General features: G+C 32.3%; 1 protein-coding gene across 1 annotated transcript in view; it reads left to right on the plus strand.

Moving 5' to 3' along the window:
- The window catches only part of LOC145241332 (uncharacterized), a 402,454-nt gene that overhangs the window by 357,192 nt on the left and 19,931 nt on the right, over positions 1 to 25,331 (plus strand). Inside the window, exons 3-7 of the mRNA XM_080104166.1 lie at positions 6,008 to 6,105; positions 8,885 to 8,974; positions 13,554 to 13,689; positions 22,153 to 22,226; positions 23,723 to 23,910. Of these exons, the coding sequence (XP_079960292.1) occupies positions 6,008 to 6,105; positions 8,885 to 8,974; positions 13,554 to 13,689; positions 22,153 to 22,226; positions 23,723 to 23,910 (586 nt within the window). The remainder of the gene's footprint in view (positions 1 to 6,007; positions 6,106 to 8,884; positions 8,975 to 13,553; positions 13,690 to 22,152; positions 22,227 to 23,722; positions 23,911 to 25,331) is intronic.

Raw genomic sequence — 25,331 nt, forward strand, 5'->3', positions numbered from 1 at the left:
ATATATATGTCTATATATATTTACATATATATATGTATATATGTATGTATATATATATTTATATATATATATAAGTATATATTTATGTATATATGTATATATATATATTTACATATATATATATGTATATATGTATGTATATATGTATATATATATATATTTACATATATATTTATATATGTATGTATATATGTATATATATATATTTACATATATATACATATGTATATATGTATGCATATATGTATATATATGTATATATATATATGTATATATATATATGTATATATATATGTATATATATAAGAGCAATTCGGTTGGGATTACTTTTTCTATATATAAATAATTTTATTTATATTAGTTTGAGGTTTATCATTGTGTATATCAGGTAAATACTACATCCCTTCGTTTTCATTGATATATATGTCTCTCTCTCTCTCTCTCTCTCTATATATATATATATATATATATATATATATATATATATATATATATATATATATATGTGTATGTATATATATGTATATATGAATATTTTTGTATATATATGCATATATGTACATATGTGTACATGTATATATATATGTATATATATTCATATATATATATATATATTTATGTATGTATATATATGTATATAGTTATATATATATGTATGTATATATATGTATATATGTATATATATGTATGTATTTATATGTATGTGTATATATGTATATATATATATGTATATATATATGTATGTGTATATATGTATATATATGTATATACGTATATGTGTATATATGTATATATATGTATATACGTATATGTGTATATATGTATATATATGTATATACGTATATGTGTATATATGTATATATATGTATATACGTATATATGTATATATATGTATATACGTATGTATGTATATATGTGTATATATGTATATACATGCATATGTACATATATGTATGTATATATGTATACGTTTGTGCACGTTATATATACGTACACATAATATATATATAATTATATACATATATGTGTGTGTGTGTGTGATGTTCCGTACATTAATCTTCTAATCAGCTATTCATGTTATGATCTAGTGTACCTCTGGGATTTTTTCTGGCTGAATAAAATAAAAATAATGAAGAAATTCCGAGCGAGTGAGAAATGGTTAAAAAGAAGGAAATATCGAACGAAGAACAGAAAAACTCGTAGTTTCTACGGAGCAAAATCAATAGGTCTTTGAGCTTTCTTTCATTTTTCTCCCGAGTATAATTCGTCGTTGGAATCACCAGCATGTTCACCAGGGGACATTTTTTTCAGCATGATGATTTTATTAATTATTCCTGACAATCTCTTGAGCTATCTTGACAACAACATAAGATCCTCTCCAATTGTAAACCGTTTTTTTTTTTCTGATTCCTCTTATTCCTTGCCCTTCCAACTGTTTTCTTTCCGCTTTCTAAACACTGTTTCTATTGAACGTATCTTTCTTGGCGTTTCGGAATTCTTTACTTAGCTAACACCATGTCAAAGGCAATGTGTCAACCGGCTAAATAATCCGAGGAATCAACATTAATGTTGTGATGAATCATATCCCGCGGTAAACCAAGAAATATCTCCCGTCTTTGCATAACTTACTGAGATCTTCTGAATTACATGGACTGGTGCATTTCTGTCTCATTTGATAATACTCAGAAACCGATCTACAATTTAATTGGCTACACACCTCCCTCACAGACGTGATATTGCTACTCTCAGTCTCTTCTATATGTACTATTGTAGCACAATCAGGAGGCTCCCTTTTGGGGAAGCTAGGGGATCCCCGGAGAATTAACCTTTTGCCAGACTTGTCATGTACTTATGGAGAGGTGCGCAGCAAGAGGCTGGTGCAGATATAAAAAATGTCGGGCCTGCCAACTTACCAGTTTGACAGACGACATATGCGACGCGAGATGGTTTATGTAATCAGGTGCATAGTAAAAGCTCAAACCTGGCTGCTGTCCTTAGAATTGAAAAACAAAATAATATACATGTTTCCATCTTTTTATCTCTCTTTCTCCCTTTCTTTCGTTTTTCCTGCATTTCTTATCACTCTCTTTCTCTCTCTCTCTCTCTCTCTCTCTTTTAAAGAAAGAGGAGTTGTTTAACAGTTCAAGCTGTGTCTGCGAACAGGACGGGTTGCGTGCTAGCGACGCTCATAGCAATTTTGCGCCGGCCAACGACAGACTTAGGTCTACAATCAATATATTCGTTTTAATTGTTAAAAATAAAATTATTTTTTGTCTTTGTTCGCTATTTTGTACAAACGTTCAGATTCAGCAAACGGTTGCTGTTATCAACAATGCCGATAAAATCCTGCCCATAATTACGATAGAAAAGATTCGAGACGAATCTACAAACACCAGCAAATGAAGCCGACGTCAAATCAACCATAATCAACTCTAATTATTCATCTTTGATGTCACGAACGTCCGTCATCGTCCATGTGCCTATCGTTTCGTCGTGTCTAACACCAGAGGCGCTGGTTGCCGTTCCTAGGATGTAACAGAAATTCAAGAAACGCCGCCACGGCAAACCAAGTGACTCTCTCCAACAAACGATCCGATCACAGTAGAATTGCATGTGTCTTTGGGAATTTTCTGATCTATTCCCTGTTGCCTTGTTCCAACTCGCCTGATCTAGTGTGGAATGAACTGGATTCGAACTTGGAACACCCAGGTCGTTAGTCAATGTCGTTAATCACTTGACCATCATCACCTTCCAGAATATAGTGGTGTAAAGTAAGCAAACAAAAAATATTCAAATCAGGCGTTTAGGGTTTGTGTTAAGCTTCATAGCTAATACTAATCTTTAAAAAAAAAGGGGGGGGGAATTTTGCTTTAAAAAAACTCAGAAACAGTTTTGTCATGTTTCGTTTTTTTTTTTATTATTTTTTATTCTTAACATTTTTTTTTAATCGCCGACTTTTTTTTTTTTTTACTCAGATTCATTATAAATTCTTTATAAATTAGAAATTTCATACTATTTGAAAGAACAGATAGATTTGCCATTCTAAAAAAATGTAATAAAAAATATTTTGTGGCAAACATGTGAGAAGAAGAAGAAGAAGAAGAGGAGGAAGAAGAAGAAGAAGAAGAAGAAGAAGAAGAAGAAGAAGAAGAAGAAAAAAAAAACCTTAAAATTTATCTTCACTTAAACGTGTGATATGTTTAATTTTCCGTCCCTGCCCTGAACATCAGTTTTGCTGGCAAAAATGATTTAATTTAATGTAGATTCATAATTGCCATTTTCTTCCTTGAGTGTTCCGGCTTGCTAGCAGCAGAGTGTGGTTCAGACTTGGCCATTCAATCATATACATTCTCATTTTAAGCCAAAGAGTGAAATGCCAACAATGTCTGCAGACATTTTTTTTTTGTGGTGGTGGTGGTGGGGGGGGGGTTCATGTTCATATTTCTCTATCTTTTTCTTTTCCATGAATGATGAAATAGACCCAACCAGAAAAGTGCCAATTTTTGACTAACAATACATTATGAATTCTAGATGCATAGAAATGAATACCTTCGCCGCAAACTCATCTGTTTATCTGCCCAAAGACGACAGGCTTCGACCGGTAATATGTTATTATGTTAGGGATTCGGATTTAATCAATCGCAGACATTTTTTTTTTCTCCCATTTTTCTCCCACTTCCTGCAAGAAGACTTGCAGGTTACAAAGTTCAGTGAGCCTGGACACTTTTCCCCAGCTTTAGAATATGTCATTTGTCATACAGCCAACTCTGCAGAGCATTGCAGGCAAACCGTTTGATTTTCTTTTTTCGTCCCACCCCTTTTTTTTTTTTTTTTTTTTTTTTTTTTGAGAAAAGAGAAACGTTGCTGCCACGCATATTATTGTACACCTTACTGTAATTGTCCATAGGTCACTCTTTTCTCACAGCGGAGGCTGACTATTCTAAAGATATATCTTTTGCATGTGCATGTGTGTGTGTGTGGGGGGAGGCTATTTAATGCTTGTTTATTGTGACATTATCTCAAGTTAATATAAACATTTCTGTGCATTCATTCTTTTTGCGGACTGTTATTCTCATCTTTATAGTTGTTGTTTCACCACGTTTCAGCCAACTCATCCTCTGGCCTTCTTCAGGTGATTAACTGCAACGGGACAAGAATGCTGAATCTTGTAACTGTATCCTTACTAATTACTGCCTTCCATAGTCGTTGTTGTCTCACCATATTTTGGCCGACTAATCCTCTGGCCTGCTTGTGCTATAGTGAAATTGTTATCTTCAGATAATACTCGCCTGGAACCGTAGAGACTCAACCCCTCTATCCACTATGCCACGAGCCCTAAAGAGCGATCAAGATTGGATTTTATGGTCTTATGAATTAAATTTTGTGTTCGTATCTGATCTTCCATTGTCGGGTCCGTACCGAATAGTATTTTTTTTTTTAAATGTATAATCCTTTGAGATGGGGTTTTATCATTTGTGTATTCATTCTTTTTTGCAGACTGTTATCCTTATCTTCATAGTTGTTATTGTTTCACCATGTTTCGGCCAACTCATCCTCTGGCCTTTTTCGGGTGATTAACTGTGATGGAAAGAAATCTTTGAACTTTGTTGTAGAATATATCTTAAATACAATTTTTGGTATTACTTAAAACAACACTTATTTTTATATAAATCAAATATTCATTCAATAAAGACATAACATATATATAATTTCCCCAAAACCTCTGGCCTTGATGAAGAGGAGACTAAAACTTGCTGCTATGGTTTCAAATGATCTAAAATAACAGCAAGAGGAGACTTGATTCCAAATATTTCTCATATGTTATATCTCCCCTCTTTTGAAAATAGGGTACGATTATGAATATCTCCAATATCAAATAATCCTTATACACTGTGAAATTTACTTTATATATGAAAACCAAAGAGGGGAGATATAACATATGAGAAATATTTGGAATCAAGTCTCTCCTTGCTGTTATTTTAGATCATTTGAAACGATAACAGCAAGTTTTATTCTTCCTTCTATCAAGGCCAGAGGTTTTGGGGAAAAATAAGATATTTTGTAATTCATATGCAGAACTAGGAAATGCTAGGCAGTTCTGTGTCCCAGCATTACCCAGGGAAATTGAGGGGAAAAAAATCATAACCGAAAAAAATAAATTGACCAGAAAGTTATGTTGGGGCGATTAATCAAAATCAGAATCAGGAATCGGTAAAATAAAAAATTGGGGGAGTATTGGGATCAGAATCAGAAAAATGTGTGCGTTTTTTCCCCGTGACAATAATTATCTTATTTAATTATCTTTTTTTTTATTTGATTTTGTTTAAAACAAAATTTTCCACTGCTGGTAATAATAAAATAATCAATATTTATTGATTTTTAACTACCAGTAAAACTTAAATCAATCGATCATCCCACAAGTGTGCTTTTACGTTTGAAAAAAAATATATCTGCATATTTTTAAAGTGTATTTTTATGATAATCAAAAAAATAACAATATTGCAGTTGAATATTTAGAGATATTGGAATCGGTAATTGTATCAGAATTGAAAATTTAGTACGGAATCGGTAATTGTATCGGAATCAGGAAAAATATTGGAATTGTCCCATTACTAACAGAAAGTCTTCTTTTATCAAAAATTCTAAACATTTATGCACCATATACAAAATACATGTAAATAGAACTGTGGACAATAAAAACACTTCTAGTCACCTGTTTTTCTCATTCACCAAAAGTCCTTTATACATGCTTAAATAAATTTAGAATAAAATATTTTGTGTATTAATTTTTTGTATTATTTTTTGAAGAAAAAAACAAACAAAAATAATACCCACAGATTTTATGAAAAACGTTAGTACATTTTTATATCGATGCGATTTTTTTTTCATAATGCTGCGGACTTCGAATCACCAGTTCTTCTGATTCACCAAAAAATCTAATTGTGTGACATTTTTGAGATGTGCCAATATTTATTAATATTTATGTATTTCTGATTTTCTTTTGCAGCTGTGTTACCCGATCGATATTCAATCGAAAATCATCTTCTCAATCGATCTCATCTCTTTCCTGACCCTGGTTTTTCTGAAGGAGACAGTATTTTACAGGTATGTCCAGAATAAAACACATTTCTTTGAAACTTTCTTTGTTTTTTTACTGCAATGAGAGGTATATATATATATATATATATATATATATATATATATATATATATATATATATATATATATATATATAATTATAAAACGCAAATGACCTTGTAACGGGTGTTGTAACCCAACATCCGGTTTACGACTTCCGGTTGCGCATACGTACACAAACATGAACCGATAACAAGCGAAAGTAAATGATTAACTGGACAATAAAACGTATTGTTTCACTGTGTACGTTTTCAGCGTCCCAATTGTTTTTTTTTGCGTTTAAATTATCCAAATAAACAATTGTTAATACTTTCTGCTTTTTTTTTTTTTACAGCGTCCATTTCCACATTGTCTCAGTTTTATTGACCTTATTATTAACATGTAAATTAAATATTTAACCCAATGGGTCATGGATGTTTGTTTAAAATAAATGTAAAAAAGTTACATTTAATTTTCTATTTTAAATGCCATTCTTAATATGGGGAAAGTGTTTTTTAACTATTCTGTACTTTCACCTAACAATTTCATTTAAAAAGATATATCAAAATTTGATTTTAACTTTAAGTATTATGTTATCTGTTCAGTGCACATTTACCTATAAGTATGGCAAACCACTTATAATTCAATGGCTGTAAGTTTTTTTTTTTCAAAAATAAACAATTATAAACATAACGACTCATAGAAATCTATCTATATTCTTTTTTCATTTTAATATACTTTCATAGAAATGTTTCTGTTATTTCACAAAAACTATTTTTTTACGTCACAAGTGTCACGCTCATACATTATTCCATAGCTAATATAACATACTGGCCCAACAGGTCACGGGTAGTCTAGTATATATATATATATATATATATATATATATATATATATATATATATATATATATATATATATATATATAACGTAAGATATTCTCCTGTAAAAATTCTTCTTTTTTATCTATAAGACTATGTTTAGGATAGGATATTTTCGATTTTCTATACTTCTCGGATGAATTTCTGTACAAAACATATCTAAGAACACTGCCAGACATATAAATTACCTTTGTGTGAAATTTGCAAAAGAAAGGCTCATCCTTTTCGGAACCTATGAGGAAGAAACTCTCTCGCTCACACATATACAAAGTGACTTTTATTTAATAGCATATATATATATATATATATATATATATATATATATATATATGCTAGCAGGAGGCTTTGCCCGGTTGTAAAATATGCTTAAATATGATATTTTAATTAATCCAGATTTCGTATATATTATTATAGAGTTGCGATTTCAAAAGTAAAAAAAAATATTTGGGTGCCATCAGCTAGAATCGAAACCGAAGCATTCAAAGCTGGTGACATTACCACTGTACCAACGTGACACTCATATGAACTGATTAAAAACTAAAATCAAATATATACCAAGATGAATTTTTCAAAATGTATAACGAGTTTTTTACAATTTTGACCCATTTTGACCCCTTAAAAACTATTTTAACCTACTAAAAAAACATAAAAGAACGGTACGTAAAAAATCCAAGCATGTTTAGTCTTGAATATTTTTTTTCCAAAATTTACAGATTTCAATAATTTGTAAGCTATATAATATTCTGATTGTTTCTTCCTTAGTTCGTTCATACGTTTCACTGAAAAGAGGCCAAACATAATTTTTGAGTGCGAAACTGATTCAAACTTTTTTGAAGCAGTCTCGCTCTCAAAAATTAAAAATGTCAGTCTGGCAACTCTGGACAAGAATATGAAAGAGATCTCCCTATGCTATAGCCTCGTTTTCGAATATCATTAAAATAATATATGATCATCGTTGTTATGGTGTGAGAAAGGGAGTCATAGTAATTTTGACGTATAGTGGTTCTCTACTGCGGAAGTCAGCAGAACATGACATGAAAAAGAGAACATTCGAAAGAAACGGGAAAAAAATCTGCCAAAACGTGCTGGACTGAAGTATTAAATTAAAGATTGTCTCTTACAATATGATTTTATTATTTGTATTGAACTATGTAGCACAATATTATTTTCTGAGAATTTATTAGTACTTATTTGGTTCAGTTTTGTACATAAAAAACGGTGATCTATTTCCAGTATATACTTCGACGGTATTCAAAACGTGAGTAGTTTGTAAGTTTTTACAATATTTATTGCAATTAAGTTACACAGACTTTTCTACGTTTCGTCCACATGTAGCCTAATTGCCATATATATTGTCAGAAAATTTAGATGAGATAAATCATCGGTACCGTCGGTTTCAAACCTGATAATAGGGAACCGTTTTAGGTCCCCATAATCAAGCTCTCTTCAGCCGATACTCATGAAATGAGGAATAAATTCCCCCCCCCAAAAAGTATTATTTATATCTTTATTTTTAGAAATTTCAGATGAGATACGTAATCGGTACCGTCGGTTTCAAATCTGATAATATGGAACCGTTTTAGATCCCCATATCAAGCTCTCTTCAACAGATACCCATGAAATGATTATCGGCTGAAGAGATGACTAATCTAAATTTTCTGAAAATAAAAATACAAATAATACGCTCTTATTTTTGGAATGTTTTCCTTATAATAGAGCACTCTGCTGGAATCATTTTCCCAAAATATAACTAAGTATATATATATATATATATATATATATATATATATATATATATATATATATATATATATATATATTGTTCATATGATGCTTTCATCTATAAGTCAATTTCAAGCTCTAATGAAAATCTACTTCCGTTACAGGCTCTCTATGGCTTTTTGTTCGTGGTAACTTGTGAAGGGGAAGTTTTCTTTGCTTCCCGTACAGTGGAACAATACCTTGGCTTCCATCAGGTGCGTACATATTCATTCATATCCAATGCTGTAGACTATTTTATCATGCTTACATGGGTCTGAAGATTTCCCTATATAATTTGGCAGCTACTGGTAATTCTTCATTGAAAACAAAACCATTAGTAGAAAAGATAACGTTGCTTGTGAATTTAAAAGTCCTTCCGAAACGTGTTTTTCTTTTACACAAGTAAATACAACCGTGTCCAGTTCTAGTCGCAAAGGAACCAACACGTTGTGTCTAGTTTCAGTCACAAAGGAGATCAATAATAGGAAATAATTCTAACTCACTTGTTCTTTGTAGCAACAACATTTATTTCCTCATTCCTGACGCCACCCACGTGATCTAGAACGTTCTCCATATCTCTCACGAGATCTCGAACGTTATCTCGTCTCTCTCGTAATCGTTTTCTTTTTCTATTTTTATAGCTCTTTTTCCCCATTGGTGACGTCACTTCGCATGCATTTGCATCCGCGCTGTGTTACACAGCATGGGTGTTACAACATCGAATTTCTTAATTCCAACTTAGCAATTATTAAATTAATTCCAACTTAGCAATTATTAAATTAATTCCAACTTAGCAATTATTAAATTAATTCCAACTTAGCAATTATTAAATTAATTCCAACTTAGCAATTATTAAATTAATTCCAACTTAGCAATTATTAAATTAATTCCAACTTAGCAATTATTAAATTAATTCCAACTTAGCAATTATTAAATTAATTCCAACTTAGCAATTATTAAAAGAAACAAATAATAATGCTCAAAACTGTAAAAAGTTTACGGCATAAAAACTAAAGATTTTATTAAATTAATTGCTCGATGCCACTTGATGTAAGGATCTAAAAAAATACTACTTCAAGATCAAAGACTAGCTAATGATATATGTTAAATGAATAAATTTGAATCCAGAAAACAACAATTCTTTCTCCTTTGTCAGAAACATCACTCACGGAATGTGAGATCTCAAAAACGAAATGAAGGAAGCGAGAGTTACGAAGGTGTCGAAAGTAATACCAAGGTCCCTTTCATATTTTCTTTCAATCCTAAAATTAATTTTAGAAAAATCCTATCTAAAAAAGAAATGGAAAATAAATAAATAAAAATATCATTTAACGATAAGTGTAAGGTGGATAGATTCTCACCCGGAAAACAGCAATTCTTCCCTGACGAATAAACCGACTTCTTCCGTTAGCGATGAAAGTATCCATAATTATTTACTTTTTGAAACTAAATTTCATTGTTTTTGCTGAACGTTGTATCTGTTTAACTTTTTATGTGATTTGAAAACGCTCATCGAACATCCGCCATTTTTTTTTCTCTCCGCCTTCCCTTTGGATGTGCCTTCTTTTCTCACTTTCTAATGGATTGGAATAAGCAACATCGATTATACGTGTTTACTTTCGACTCCTCTAGAAACATGTTTAAAAGTTTTGTTCTAAAATTATTATTAAATCATAGAATGGAAAAGTGTTGAATCATATATATATATATATATATATATATATATATATATATATATATATATATATATATATATATATATATATTGTTTTGTGTACAGAAAGTTGTTAGATGAGACCAGTCATTGGTACCGTCGGTTTCAAGCCCGATAATTGGGACCGTTTTAGATATCCATATCAAGATCTCTTCAGCCAATACTCATATACTCGTACGTAAATACCCTCTTATTTTTCGGATTTTCCTTTTAATTGAGCACTCTGCAGGATTTCTTTTTCCAAAAAATAAATAAAATAATCACATATATATATATATATATATATATATATATATATATATATATATATATATATATATATATATATATTATATATATATATATATAATTATTTACTATAATAATTATTAAATACCTACAGACACTAGTGTTTCATCCTTTCGGGAATCATCAGTGCAGGGTGTCACGATTAAACCAGTCGATAGATCCGAACCCGGCGGCATAAGCAATCCCTGACTTCATTAGCAAGGGCCTAAGCCATTCAGCTACCGTTACGCACAAAAATACTGTTGAATTTTAAACATTTATTTTTTTAAATGCTTTTTAATATCTGTCTGAGTGATCTAATGACGATCTGCGCATAAGAGCTAAATTGACCAACTTAATTCAACTAAAAGTGCTCAACGATAAGAAACGGGTTTCTTAAAGGGGCTGACATAATTATTTACGATAATGATTATTAAAACCTGCAAACACTAGTGTTTCATCCTTTCAGGAATCATCAGTGCATATATATATATATATATATATATATATATATATATATATATATATATATATATATATATATATATATACTAGCAAAAGTACCCGTCGTTGACTGGGTTCAAAAACAGCCTACCGAAAATGGACTCTGATTTATGAAAGTATGATACGTTATGAAAAAGGGTTGTAAAGAGATAGCTTCGAATTTGGGGGTATCAAAACCAAAGCAAAATATGATGAAAGTAAAAATAAAATAGATAAACCCCATAATTTATTATACCATACCTGTTCACACTGAAACACTTATCACAATATTCTGTGGATCTATATTAAAAAACCTTGTTAAACTTTGTGACATATTTCCATTCTATAGAGGTCGGGCGCGAACGAACACCCCATAATTTTATTATACCATATTTCTTCAAACTGAAACATAATTATCAAAGTATACTTACACAGATAGATATGAAAGTCTTTATTAAAGTTTGTGCCTATTTCCATTCTATGGAGGCTAGGTGCAAACGCAGACCCCACAATTTTATTATACCATCCCTATTTAAGTAAAAACATACTTATCAAAGTATTCTGATGTACATCTATATCAAAAACACTTGTAAACGTTTTTTTTTTTATTTTTTTATTTTTTATTTCCATACTTTGTGGACCAGGCACGTACGCAGACCCTACAATTTTAATGAATCATCATTATGCCAGAGCAAACATACCCATTCCTGTGTCTCAATACATCTTCTATCATTATATGTGATCAGTTTTCTATAATAGTCAACCATATAGGAGTCTATTCGTGACCAGACACACATACAGACGTTCAGCTTTATATATATATATATATGACTACTTAATTTTATCACACAAATTAATATAAGAAGATATAATTTTATGTGTAAATTTTCAGGTAGAGCTAGGTAGTAAGTTATGAAACACGGAATATTCTGTATAGCTTAATTGCCATATATATTTTCATAACTTACTATAAAGTTATAAAGTGATAAAAGTCTACTGTATTAAAAGCATCGTTGATGTGAAATTCCAAATTTTACGGTTTAAAGGCCAAACAAGTGCAGAATTTCCCCCTTTTTTTTAATAAACAAACATGTTTTTTTTTTATTAAAATCAAATTCGATATTTCGATCCATAAAATAATTTTCATCAAGGAATATAAGTTGTTGTTGTTTTTTTTTTTACGTATCATGATGTTGGTGGAGGTAATGCCTGGCACGTCACTCTCAGGTGTTGCTGGTTGAGGGTAATGTCTGATTTAGTGGAAAACGCTGGTCCGACGTGTATTGTAAAGTGATAAAAGTCTACTGTATTAAAAAACACTGTTGATATGAAATTCAAAAATTCAAAAATTTTACGGTTTAAAGACAAAACAAATGCAGAATTGTTTATTTTTTTATAACATAAAACATAAAATAATGTGTTTGTTCAATAAGAAAAGAACAAATGCTGCACTTGCTTGGTCTTTAAACTCTTATATTTTGAATTATCCTTGGCTTGGGAGAGATGCTAGTCTAGCGGCACTGATGAGTTGTGATACAACGAAACAGGACTCTATGTAGATGATTACAAATATATTTTAAGCCCCCCCCCCTCTTTGGGTAGAGCACTGTCGTAAATAATCTCACCCGCTACTTAATTGGCTGAAAATGCGAAGCTCGTTGTTTGTTTGTTTACGAACAGGCGATTTGAGCACTATATGGCGGGTGTCTATTTAAATAGACATTCCGACGAGTTATTTACGGGCGTCGCTTCCATGGTCGAGTGGGAGAACTGCCGACTGTCAATACGACGGTTCTAGGTTCAATCCTTGGCTTGGGGGAGATGCTAGTCTAGATGAGTTGTGATACAACGAAACAGGACTGCATGTCGATGACTACACATATATATATATATATATATATATATATACATATATATATATATGAGCAAACAGTTAATAAAATATGTTAAAAAACACTTTGAAATGAGTTCAAAACATATTTAATCTGAAAAGGAAACACTAGATAAATGGATTGTAATTTTTATTTTACATATATATAGTCATCGACATACAGTCAATAATCCCATACCTTGACTGCTAGACATGTTTGCCGAGGTATGTTTGTCGAGGGGGCACAAGTACAATATATATATATATATATATATATATATATATATATATATATTATAATGCACGCACGCGCGCGTGTGTAAATGCTTTTCTTGTATTTATTGATTTGTTCAAAAAATTGACAAGATGAGAAATTCTGCGATCTCATTTTGTGTCAAAATTGTAAAAAGATCTTCGAGATTTGACTCTCATGATTTTCATCTTTTTTCTGTTTACGCAGTCTGATATTATACATCAAAGTGTGATGGAACTGATCCATTCCGAAGACCGCGAAGAATTTAAAAGGCAGCTTCTGTGGAACTCCAGTCTTCCGCCAGACAAAGCAAACATCACATTACACGAAATCATGTTGCCTGGTAAGTTGGCAGGTTTTTTGGTCGGAACTCATTTTTAGTTTCCAATGGCTTTTGCAAATAACTATGCATCTCGACAATCGTGGATCTACTATGAAAGTAACGCAGTTGAAACATCAAAGACCCTGATTTCTAACACTAGGATACTCCTTGGAAACTGAAGCTAATTTTTATTTTTTAAAAACCTGTTTGTTATGAAAACATCTGGTACTTATTCAGAATAAGGACCAGTAACGCGCAAAGAACCTTCTCAGGGCAGGTGCTCAAGTAAAAAAAAACAAAAAAAAAACGGTAAAAATATAGTAATGGTGGGGCAGAGGTCTATAATGAATTCCTCTGAAAAGGGCACTTTTAAAACAGGAGTAAAAAGGGCACCTCAAGCATCTGTCCTCTGCACGCCCTGATAAGGACCATGCTATCCTCTTTTTTTTGACTCACGTTAAAAAAGGCATATCGCCACTTAGGCGTAAGTGGCTACTGTTTGGAACCATGCTTAAGGAAGATGAACAAGATGTTGGTTTACGTTACATTTAAACTTTTGCATATCAACATAGTTAGGGAAGCAGGCAGCAGGAAGGGAATTCCAAAGTCTTGCTGCTCAAGGGAAGAAACTATTAGAGTAGAAAGTTTTCTGGCATCTAGAGACCTCAAGAGTGAAGGTGTGGGATTTTGTTTCTAGACAGGTTTGCCGAGGTATGTTTGTCGAGGGGGCACAAGTGCAAAGAGTTCATTAGAGAACATGCCATTGAAATATTTGTAAAACAGGCGCAATAACAGGCTTGTAATTTAACTTATATTCACTACTTGAAGTCATTAAAACGAAACTAATCAATAAAAAATACAAGACAATTAATTAATAAGGAAAGGGTTGTGTGAGTTTGTTAGTTTTTAAAGTAGTCTTTTTTTTATCAATTTTTGTCTTCATTTTTTTTTAAATCAGTAAAACTCAAATGTTTTTTTTCTGAACTGTGAAGGTTTATAAAAATCAAAAACCGTTTTATCAGTTAAACAAGAGAAAAGCAACACTAAATAAATGTAGAAAGAGAGAGGTAGAGAGAGAATGAAAGCGAGAGATTAAATTCATGTTGTGTCTTTTTTTTTTGCAAGTCATTTTTAACGAACGTACATACCTGAAGTAACCCGACAAGCAGCAAAATCCCACCTCTTCACGGTTGACGTACCTAGATACCGGAAAGCCTTTTACTCTAACTGTTTCTTCCTTCGAACTGCTAGACTTTATAAATTTATCCGTGTTTCTTGCTTCCCTGACAAGCAGAAAATGTAATGTGGACAGACATCTTGCTGCTCAACTCCCTACATGTATATATGGTTCCAAATAGTAGTCCCTTACATCCAAGTGACGATATGCCTTGTTTGGAGTGAATTAGAGTAAATAAAAAGATTATATTATTATTAGGGCTATGAAATTAGAATATTCTTTTCATTATTTTGACTCTCGAGTATATATCGGACACAATTAGACACAGTTAATCAATCGAGAACCATGTCACTCTATATAAAAACATAAGATATCAACGGATACACACTCGAGAGCCAAAACAATGAAAAGAATATGCTGTTGTCCTAGCTCTAATTATTATTCTTTTAAAGTGTAAAGTGGTGCTCTAGAAAATGGCGACCCTTCTTGATTTCAGTTGCACTGAGTTGACCCTTTGCATAGGATGCCATCTATAAATCACCGGAATATTCTAATATCTAATCTTGACATTCAAATAATATTTTCTTGATTAGTTAGTCATTGTCATCTTGAAATAAGACTTAACTGCAGACGTATAATAATGTTGAAATAAGACTTAACTGCAAACGTGTATAATGTTGTTTTATTGAAGCTGGTAAATTGTAGCAAATGCATCGTTATTAAATTATTATAGTTAACATATATTTATACAAACATAAGAACCGCGTGTATTGTTTTAATCCATGTTCAAAATGTAAAGTCGGTTTACGTCATTCCTTCCCCTAAGTGGTTGCATCTAAGTGGTTGCATCGAAGTGGTTGCCTTCAATAAGTTTCCAAACCTTTTTTGTACAGGCATTTAAAATTGTTGTAGACTCTTGAAAATTCACTATGCTATTACTGTACATCTTATGAGATGACTGACCAATTTTATGATTTAAAGTTCAAATGAACAGCTACAGCAGGAATTGGAATACACCCTATTAAAGCCTGATTGTCACAACTTGTCAATTTCAAAAATGCAATCTGAATGTGAGGACACTTTAGAAGAACGATATGCAATAAAATTCTGTTTTAAACTTGAATAAATGCAACAAAAAAAGTATGGAATGCTTCAGACTGCTTTTGGACCATCTTGCATGAATCGAACATCAGTTTTTGAGTTGCATAAGGGATTCAAGGAAAGCAAGGCGTCTGTGAGGGATGATGAGAGTTGTGGGAAGAATAAGGAAGAACACCAGAGTTGATTGACCAAATAAAGAATTTAATGGATAAAAATCGTCGTGTGTCTAAAGAGACAATAAGTGCACAGTTTGATGTCAGTGTGGGAACTGCACACACAATTATTGATGAGAAACTGAAGATGTGGGAGATTTGTGCGAATGCACGAGTTCACAACGTCATCCTTGTCACAGACTATTTAATCAAGATGGGCATTAAAACAGTTCCTCATCCTCCCTATAGTCCAAACCTTGCTCCCTGTGACTTTTGTTTGTTCCCTTAGTCCCCAAAAAACCTTAGAGGTTGTTATTATGAGACAATTGAGGAGATGAAAGAGTTTGTGATGAGGGTCATTGACATGCTATTACAAGAGGACACACTCACACAAGAGGACTTATATGAAGCCTTCCAGAAGCCGTTGGAACGGTACAACAAGTGCATTGCAGCCAGAGGAGATTACTTCAAAGGGGACTAGAGTTTCATGTACCATCAATAAAAGTTCACGTATTGCGCATATGAAATTAGTTCGTGATATTACTATATCCCTTTACCAGATAGAAAAGAGAACATTGTTCAGATAATTGTCATGTACAGTATTGTATTATATTATATTATATATGGCATAATTACGTTAACACACCGGTTTCCACCAAATCACCAAAGTTAAGCAACATTGAACCTGGTCAGTACGGAAATGGATGACCATTTGGGACTTTCAGGTGCTGTATGTGCTCTCCGCTTATCTCAGCATTGTTTCCAGTCAGTCTTGGGCCTCTCCTTGCCACTAGACCAAAACAATACCGATTTAGAAGAGGGATGGCTGAAGATTGCGCAACCCTTGCCACATAATTACACCTGCAATTATCCTTCCAAGGGTGTCCATTGTTTCTTGAGACGGAACGGAGGCATTAGTAGTAGCACATTTGTTGCTTATATCTTTTTGGACCATGTATTTCATGGCAACTTCTTAGTGATTGTTTTGGGGTTAATTAGTGTGAGATATTGTTTGTATTAGTGTGTCGAGTTTGTGATGTGGTCATGTGATTATTGAAATGAACCTGTTTATGGATGGACGTTCAATCTGCTCTTATTTGGACTCTGTTTCGTCTTTTTTTTGAAGCTCTGTCTGGTAATTAATTGCTAAGGGATATAATGAAATGTTTTTGGTAAAGTTTCAGTTTTAGGACCGCCCTTATCATTGGCATCATTTTTGAGAACCGTGAAACCTAAACTTGAAATAAGAGCCAATGGCGCCGATATCGTCCACTTTTCATTGTATTCGGTATTTCTTATAAGTTGTGCTGATTAGCCCGATGATATATTGCCTTCATGCACACGGTACACGGTACACGGTACACGGTACACGGTACTCGGACAATGGTCAATTGCAGACAGTATGGACATTGATAAGCAATGCCCATTATCTTGTCTGGTTCTCGTTCCATGGACGAATTGTGTTAGTCACTCGAAACACTAACCTTTTGACCATTGGCCGAGTCAGAGTTTTGTATATGATGAGACAAAAGGTTGGGTAAATGATGTTATGCATGGGCAGGCCTTAATTGTAGAATAGTGACTCTTTTTTTTTATTTATATTTACCCCAAGCAAGACATATTGCCACTTGAACGTAAGGGACTACTACATGGAACCATATGTACAAGGACAGTATGTAGGGAGTTAAGTAGTCAGATGTCTGTTCACATTACATTTAAATTTCTGCCTGTTAATACAATCAGGTAAAGCAGCATTCCAGGAGGAAATTATAAAGGCTACCAGTTTGATGGAAGAAACTATTAGAGAAGGAAGCGTTCCGACACATTCTATTAAAGTACTTGTAAAACAGGCACAGGGATGCAACATTGCAGTGATGCGACAGGGGTTGAAGCTTGGCTGATAGTGCGGGACATTATGTTAGAGATTCTATTTTGCACTCTGTTTAAGAGAAAGAGACTAGCGGTGGATGCACCAGTTCAGAAGTGGCAATAATACTCCATGTATGAACGAATTGTGGTTTGTAGAGGTACAAAATATTGTCGGTTGTGAGTAGTTTTCTAGCAGTAGAGAGAGAGCCCACTTTCTTTGCAGCAGTCTTGGCAATGTCTTCAATGCATTTGTTCCAATTCATGTTTCCTGTGAATGCTAAGCCGAGGAGTTTGAACGAAGACCTCTCGAGTAGAGTATTATTACTCATGGTAATCGATCGTTGAAAAGATGTCGTGCAATTGTTAAAAGATTGTTGAAAAGTCAAACCTATTTTGATGGTGTTTTTTTTTTTGCATATACCTCCATGTCTATAAAATTGTTCAACTACTTCGCATGTGTCTGTGTTTCTCGCTATTACGTGACCTACACATAATTTTTGTATTTATTATTAATTGATTATCTAATAATACCTTCGATAACACCTGGTGCGGTATTCGATCTTGGTGGGCATACGGTTTTTACTCACATGGAAAGTTTCTAGGGAATATCAAATTCAGCCGCATGTATATCTTGATCAAGGGAGACAACATAAAACGTGGAGAATTCTTAAATGGTCACCCATCTGTTACTTACACGGCGCAATGTTGCTTAACTTCAACAAGAACTGGTATGTCAACATGATTATGGTGGGTATATCAATTATTTATTGAAAAAATGTGACCGCATAAAGTACTAAAACAACCATTTAAGGAATCATATTTTAAAAATCATATTTTAAAAATTATATTTTAAACATATTTTAAAAATCATATTTTAAAAATTATATTTAAAAATCATATTTTAAAAATCATATTTTAAAAATCATATTTTAAAAATCATATTTTAAAAATTATATTTTAAAAATTATATTTTAAAAGATCATTTAACAGAGAAATTAGAAGTGAAATGTTGTCTACTACCGAGAAAAAGAAAGAAAGATATATATAGAGCGAGTGGGAGGGGAGGAGAAAAAGAGCAGAATGAAGGGAGAAATAGAGAGAGAGAGAGAGAAAGAAACGAGAGGGGGAGAGAGAGAAAAAAGAGAGAGAGTAGGAGGGAGAGAAAAAGAGAGAGAGAGGGATAGCGAGTAGGAGGAAGGGAGAGGAAGAGATAGAAAGAGAAACAGGGAGAAAGAAGAAAGAGATTAGGAGAGAGAAAGAGATGGAGAGATAGAGAGCAGGAAGAAGGAGAGAGAAAGAAAGAACAGAAGGTAGAGAAAGAGAGAAATAGAGAGGGGGAGGAAAAAAGAGAAAAAAGAGAGAACGGTAGGGAGTGAAAGAGAGAGAGGAAGAAAGAGCAGGCGGAATGTGGGGCGAGAGAAAAGAGAGCGGGAGGAAGGAAGAGAAAGGAGAGAGAGAGATAAGGAGGGAGAGCGAGAGAATGTGTATACATCTATTTTCCTCGTTTAATAAAATCTGTTTTAACTACACTGTAGGAAGTGGTTGTGTTGAAGTAGATACAAACGCAAATTAACGTGTGTCAGTTTCGAATCCTGTCGGTTCCATAACACACTATTTTCACTTATGGATGTTTGCAACCTTCATGTAGTGTTTTTCGTAAGTACGTTCTTCTAGGAAGAATCGGGGAAACCACTGCTAATAACAGAATCGAGCTGACCCTAAAAAAAGTAGAATCTGATTTCTACAGAGTTATAGTGGTTGTTTTTGTTTTACGGCATATCAACACTTTTCATATTATTTAATGCCGAATCCAGTGATTTTGAAGGAAAAATTTTAATAGAATTTTTTTTTCAAGTCGGTTTCTATTTAATCCATAGTTGAGACCCTAACAGGTACTACCACTCCAGGTCAGAGTAAACTTTGGAGCAATAGCAATTAAAGAGTGGCTCCATACTCCCCAAAGTCCGCAAGCTGGGGCCTCACCATCGGATATAGTTTAAGGTCATACCCAGGACCATAGAGTTATGTATTTTACTGCATAGTTTGTCTGCACGTGTGTGTCTAGTAAGTTAGTTATCTATGACCATTTAAAAACTTGGAAACTGGTTACTCAGCATTTGTTTTGGGTTACAATTTATTTAAAGGCTTATAATTTTTTTATTAAATCTATTTTTTGTTACATGTCAGCAATCAATGCACTATTCACACAAATGTTGAACTTCATCCTAAAAACAAACCGCGTGTAAAAACTTAATTCTTGTTACCTCTTTCCTGATTATTATCACTGTTCACGTGACATTCTGAACATTTTTTTTTAAGTATTTGCATTTAATTTTATAATTGAAAACAAATTAGCGAGCCCAAGATATTTCGTTTGCCGAAAATTTCCCGTTTTTTTACGAGTCTCCAAAACTTTTATTCTTTGTGCAATCCGATAAGCCGTATTTTTTTCTTTCTTTCTTTCTTTCTTTCTTTCTTTATTTATTTATTTATAAATGCAAGTCACAATTGTTTTTTTAAATTTATTTATAAACGCAAATCAAAATTGTTTTTCTTAGCAAGTGTGACGTGTTTCAGTCATTATTTTTTAAATATAAAATAATTCTTTTTCACTAGTTTATGTTTAAATTATCTTCAAAAGTTAAATTCAAACGAACACTGAGAAAAAGTTTTTTTTTTTCAAATGAATTTAAATAATTTCATTTGAAAATAAAATTTCACTTTAGAAAACTAATATTGGAAGAAATGTACGTGGAACACTTTTGGGCATAATTATAAATGAAATAAATAAACTGAGATTTTTTATGTTATTTATACTTTTAATTATATATATATATATATATGTGTGTGTGTGTGTGTGTGTGCGCACGCGCGTATGTGTGTGTGTGTGTGTGTGTGTGTGTGTGTGTGTGTGTGTGTGTGTGTGTGTGTGTGTGTGTAACAGAATTATAATAACCGGATAAATTTCAAACTCATGGAACTTCTAAAAAATGATCGTTTTATATAAAAAAATATTCTCAAATTAATTTAACAAACATAAAAGCGATAATCTATACATTTATAAAGGTGAGAATGCGTGTGTGCGTGTGTGCGTGTGCGCGTGTGAGGACAACTCTGAACATATATTCTCAACGAATGTTTGATCTAAGGATTTGAAATTTGTTATAGTGTATTCAGACATGTGGAAAACTTTTTAATCGGTTTTCATTAGGACAAAAGGGCTGCTGTCGACTGTTTCACGACTGTGCGTGCGTGAATATGACAACTTCCTTATGTTAAGAATAAGTACTTTTTTTTTACATAGGCAACACCACATTATCAAGGCCAAGAGGCCACTCAATGATAAGGGTTAAAGAGTGTACAGTAGAAATTGGACAATATAGTAATTATTAGTAATGAAAATTCGGTAAATTTGATAACTTATATGGAACGGCTCATCAAGAACTTATTTACGTTAGACTTAAAGACAACCATATTGTAGTCAGCCGGAAAGCAGGAAAACAGAAGACAATTCCACAGGCGTGCAGTTCTAAGAAAGAAGCTTTGTTTATGGAATCTACGTTTAGGTTTAGGCACAGATAAAGAGTGGGGGAAATTATTGATAGTGTTTACAACTAGACGAGTGTTTCTTGTGAAAGTTTGGCGAGGGGGACCATAAATTGAAGCTCAGTCGAACACTTTCCATGAAAATAACGATAAATCAGAGACAAACTCGCAACATCTCTTCTGTGAGATAGAGGTTGCAAGGAAGAATAAAGGACATCTCCTACGAGGCTACAAAGTCTATTTTGAACTCTATCAACATCTTTTAAAGATCGCGGTAAGCTGGTCTAATGGTTATCGTACTTAACTCACTGTCTTTAGGTTTTGGTTTCGATCTCAGCTCAAGTATTTTTTTTACTTACAAGAAGTGAACTGTTTAGAAAAAAAACATAATACTCGCATGCACATGTCTCAGTTTTTGTATGAATTAAAAGATAATATTTATGTATATTTTACGACCGGGCAACGCCGAGTGGCCTGCTAGTTAAACAAATAAAAAGGAAACTTTCTTGTTTTGTTAATTAAACATGAAAAGGAAGAGATTAATTGTTGTGTTGTGTTATTCATGATATTTGTTTTGGATAAATGTTCGCCTTTTCTATTACTTTGATCTAATCGTGGCATATTTATGTTTTTGTCTAGAAAACAATCACTATCTGCACAGGTCTTTCACCGTAAGGTTTCGATGCTTACTCGACAACACCTCAGGATTTATTGTAAGTAACACTTGACCTTTTCTGCCATTCCGGCATATTTCTCGAGACATTTCATTGTTGAATTACTGCCCCTGTTTTCTAGAAGGTGATAGCTGATTTGGTGCCCCCGACGAAACATCTTCCAACGGATATTATGTATTACAATATATAATATGTAATATTATAGTGTTAATTTTTATTAATGTTATTTATTAACATTTTATATGAAAATAATTGGAACAATTCTGATTTTATTCAATAAATGTAATATTTCTTGTAACGTTTAAATTTCTTTTTATGTAAAACATTCTTAAAAGTAAATAACCTTATTTTTTACAGAAAAATATCATTCTTACACCAAACTACTACTACTACTACTACTACTACTACTACTACTAATAATAATAATAATAATAATACTAATACTACTACTACTAATAATAATTCGTCTAAGAATGTAATAAATTTCTTCAATTAAAATATCTGTTGGAAGATGTTTCGTCGGGGACACCAAATCAGCTATCACCGTCCATACAGGGGAAGTGATCCAACAACGAAATGTCTCGAGAAATATGCTCTTCTCTTAAAGTCTGCATATATATATATATATATATATATATATATATATATATATATATATATATATATATATATATATTACCGTCATTGGATTATTTACCTTTCACCAGACTATCCATTCACGTGTAATCACCTTTTTCTTCACCATATTCCCTCTGCTTCACTTTTTGTTATCAAGTTATCAAGTAAGATCTTTGACTTACTTGCAGTTTCATCAAATACTTTTGTATGCAAAATCCGATCCCACATTTTGCTAATTCCTACCCTGTGACGAGAAGGAAAGTATTTCTTCGAAACTCCGCGGATTAAGGACTATCCACTTATCAAGTGTTTCCTTTTCAGATTAAATATGTTTTTAACTCTTTTTCAAAGTGTTTTTAACATGTTTTATTAACTGTTTGTTCTTATATATATATATATATATATATATATATATATATATATATATATATATATATATATATATATATATATATATATCGTAATATCGTTCCTCTCCATTGTATAATTATCATAACGATAGATGTATTTTAGTCGTTCCCCCATTTCTTTTTTCTTTTTCAATAGTTTGATTTTATTTTTGTCGTTACCTCGTTTGAATTCGTTTCCAAATACAAAAAAAAAACAAAAAAAAAAATTAAAAAAAAACAAACCCTCGATTCGGCTTTGAAAAAGTGAGGGTGAAACCCGGGCGGCTGACTCTACCCCCTTATTTATTTATTTATTTATTTTTAATCTGCATTGAATGTTTCTCTCCGCCCTTCTTTTTACCATGGATACAAAAAACTGTCTTCCTTTTTTCACAGTTATAACAAAGTTTTGTACCCCCCCCCCAAAAAAAAAAATAATGAAATACATATTTCGATATTTCCCATATTTTTTTTTATTTTCATTTTTTTCTTTTGTAATGTGGATTCCTTTCCTTTTATTTTAACTAGACGTTAGAAATCAGCGGCTGGATTCGTATTCTTCATGGGCAAGCTCTAAAATCGGAGGAACCAATGATGGCATTGTTTGCTACCTGTTGTCCATTTGGGCCCCTTTCCTTATTTGACATTCCGTCAAGAGATCTCACATTCAAATCAAAACATAAAATGGATCTGTCTCCTTTGTCGATGGATAGCAGGTAAATAGCGAGCAGGTTTTCTTCAAATGCAAATATTTTTGTTTTCATATAAAAATACAAACAAAAGTCTAATATATCTACTTAAACGTGTTGCAATAAGTTTTTTTTTTCAATTATAATTTGGGCGTCATAACTTATCAAGATCCGAAGGCCACTCGAGGACAAGGCTTAATAAATATAAATCAAATGACTGTTTGACATTTTTTTTACTAAGAAGTCACCACTTATAAAGGTCTGAAGGCCAGTCGAGGATAAGAGTTAATGAGTGCAAGTTAGACAACGGTGTAATGATCAGTAGTGTTGGAAATTAGATAGAATGTTATTATTAAAGAGGACGGCTTAACAAGAACTTGTTTAGATTGGACTTGAAGATGACCATGTTGTAGTCAGCTGGAAAGTAGGCTCGCGGTACCGACTTCCACAGACAGTTATATGGGTTGAAGCTTTGTTTATGGAATTTGCTTTCAGATTAATGCACAGATAGAGAGTGGGATACATTGTTGACAGTGGTTGTAGCTAGACGAGGGTCTGTTGTGTTTATTATATATAGAGTTCAATTAAACATCAGAAACTACACAAGACGCGCCAACGAAACTGATATATTCTATTTTAACATTGTCTCAGACAGATTATCGATATATTATCGATATATTTTCTTTATGAAATATTCATTTTTTGTTGGGCGACAGAATTAATCAGAGGAGAGGGGTCGACATTTCGAGTAATTTCTTTGTGACCAAAAGACATCCTTTTCACGTTGCAAACACATATTTTCAAGTATTGTACTTGGCATATTATTGTCTTCAAATTAATTATCCCAAGGAAGTCTTGAAATAAAGACGAAATGTTGATGAACATAGAATTTAGTTTGTTTATATATATATATATATATATATATATATATATATATATATATATATATATATATATATATATATGGATTTTACTTGTACAAATGGAAATTCTTTTAACTTTCTTGAAGTTTTACATTTGGATTTTACCGTCATTGGATTTTTTTATCTTCCACCAGATTATCCATTCATGTGTAATCACCTTTTTCTTCACCATATTCCCTCTGCTTCACTTTTTTTGTTTTCAAGTAAGATCTTTGACTTACTTGTTGTTTCATCAAATACTTCTGCGTGCAAAATCCGATCCCGCATTTTGCTAATTCCTACCCTCTGATGAGAAGGAAAGGTTTTCTTCGAAACTCCGCGGATTAAGGACTATTCATTTATCTAGTGTTTCTTTTTCAGATTAAATATGTTTTTAACTCATTTCAAAGTGTTTTTTAACATATTTTATTAACTGTTTGCTCATATTATAAGCTCTATTTCCTATTTGGTTTTATCGAGCTTTTACATCTGGCTGAGGTAATTTTATAAATATTAATTCTTTAATATTTATAATATACTTTAATT

This window comes from Euprymna scolopes, chromosome 20 (assembly GCF_053919585.1).
Source record: "Euprymna scolopes isolate OS-2025 chromosome 20, ASM5391958v1, whole genome shotgun sequence".
In the NCBI taxonomy this organism is placed as follows: domain Eukaryota; kingdom Metazoa; phylum Mollusca; class Cephalopoda; order Sepiida; family Sepiolidae; genus Euprymna; species Euprymna scolopes.